Source organism: Camelina sativa, unplaced genomic scaffold, assembly GCF_000633955.1.
Source record: "Camelina sativa cultivar DH55 unplaced genomic scaffold, Cs unpScaffold08494, whole genome shotgun sequence".
Classification (NCBI taxonomy): Eukaryota; Viridiplantae; Streptophyta; class Magnoliopsida; order Brassicales; family Brassicaceae; genus Camelina; species Camelina sativa.
The window spans coordinates 1-431 of record NW_010929558.1 but is presented as its reverse complement, the minus strand read 5'-3'; the positions used below and the strand labels follow the sequence as shown (position 1 = coordinate 431).

The 431-nt window shown below is 48.5% G+C and overlaps 1 protein-coding gene across 1 annotated transcript; it reads right to left on the bottom strand.

The window, feature by feature from the left end:
* Positions 1-6: 6 nt before the first annotated feature.
* Positions 7-426, bottom strand: LOC109131934 (heat stress transcription factor A-3-like; the record flags this gene model as incomplete). Its single annotated transcript, XM_019243100.1, has 1 exon — positions 7-426. A coding segment is annotated over one exon (420 nt), but the record flags the coding sequence as incomplete, so codon positions are not given.
* Between the last annotated feature and the right edge of the window lie 5 nt (positions 427-431).

Sequence of the window (431 nt, the reverse complement as noted above, 5' to 3'; positions counted from 1 at the left end):
CTTCACCATCTCCCCTGCTGTTGGAGAATCCTGAGGCTGCTGCTGTTTGTGCTTGATGAACTTCCTTGTCGCCTTTTCCAATCCGAGTGCTCCTTTTTCTCTTCCTTTGAGGTTATTGAGGCGTTCCAAGAAACCAGGGTTCTGAAACAACTTAGCCAAGAAAGAGAGCAACTGCTTCTGACGTTGCTCTGCAGCTTTCAGACTCTGGTTCACAGAGTCAACGTGGCGAGCTGTACCTCTGCTTTGCTGCTGAAGCTCAACCATTTCCTCCATCAATGCACGCCGCTCTTTCCTAAGTTTCTCTATCTCTCCTCCAACCTCAGTAGGTGACCCTTGGCTTTGGCTGCAGCTACTACTAGTGCAAGTTTGGTTGGATTGTGGTGATGATCGACGACGTTGAATGTTCTTGAGAAGATGCTTCTTGCCTCTAA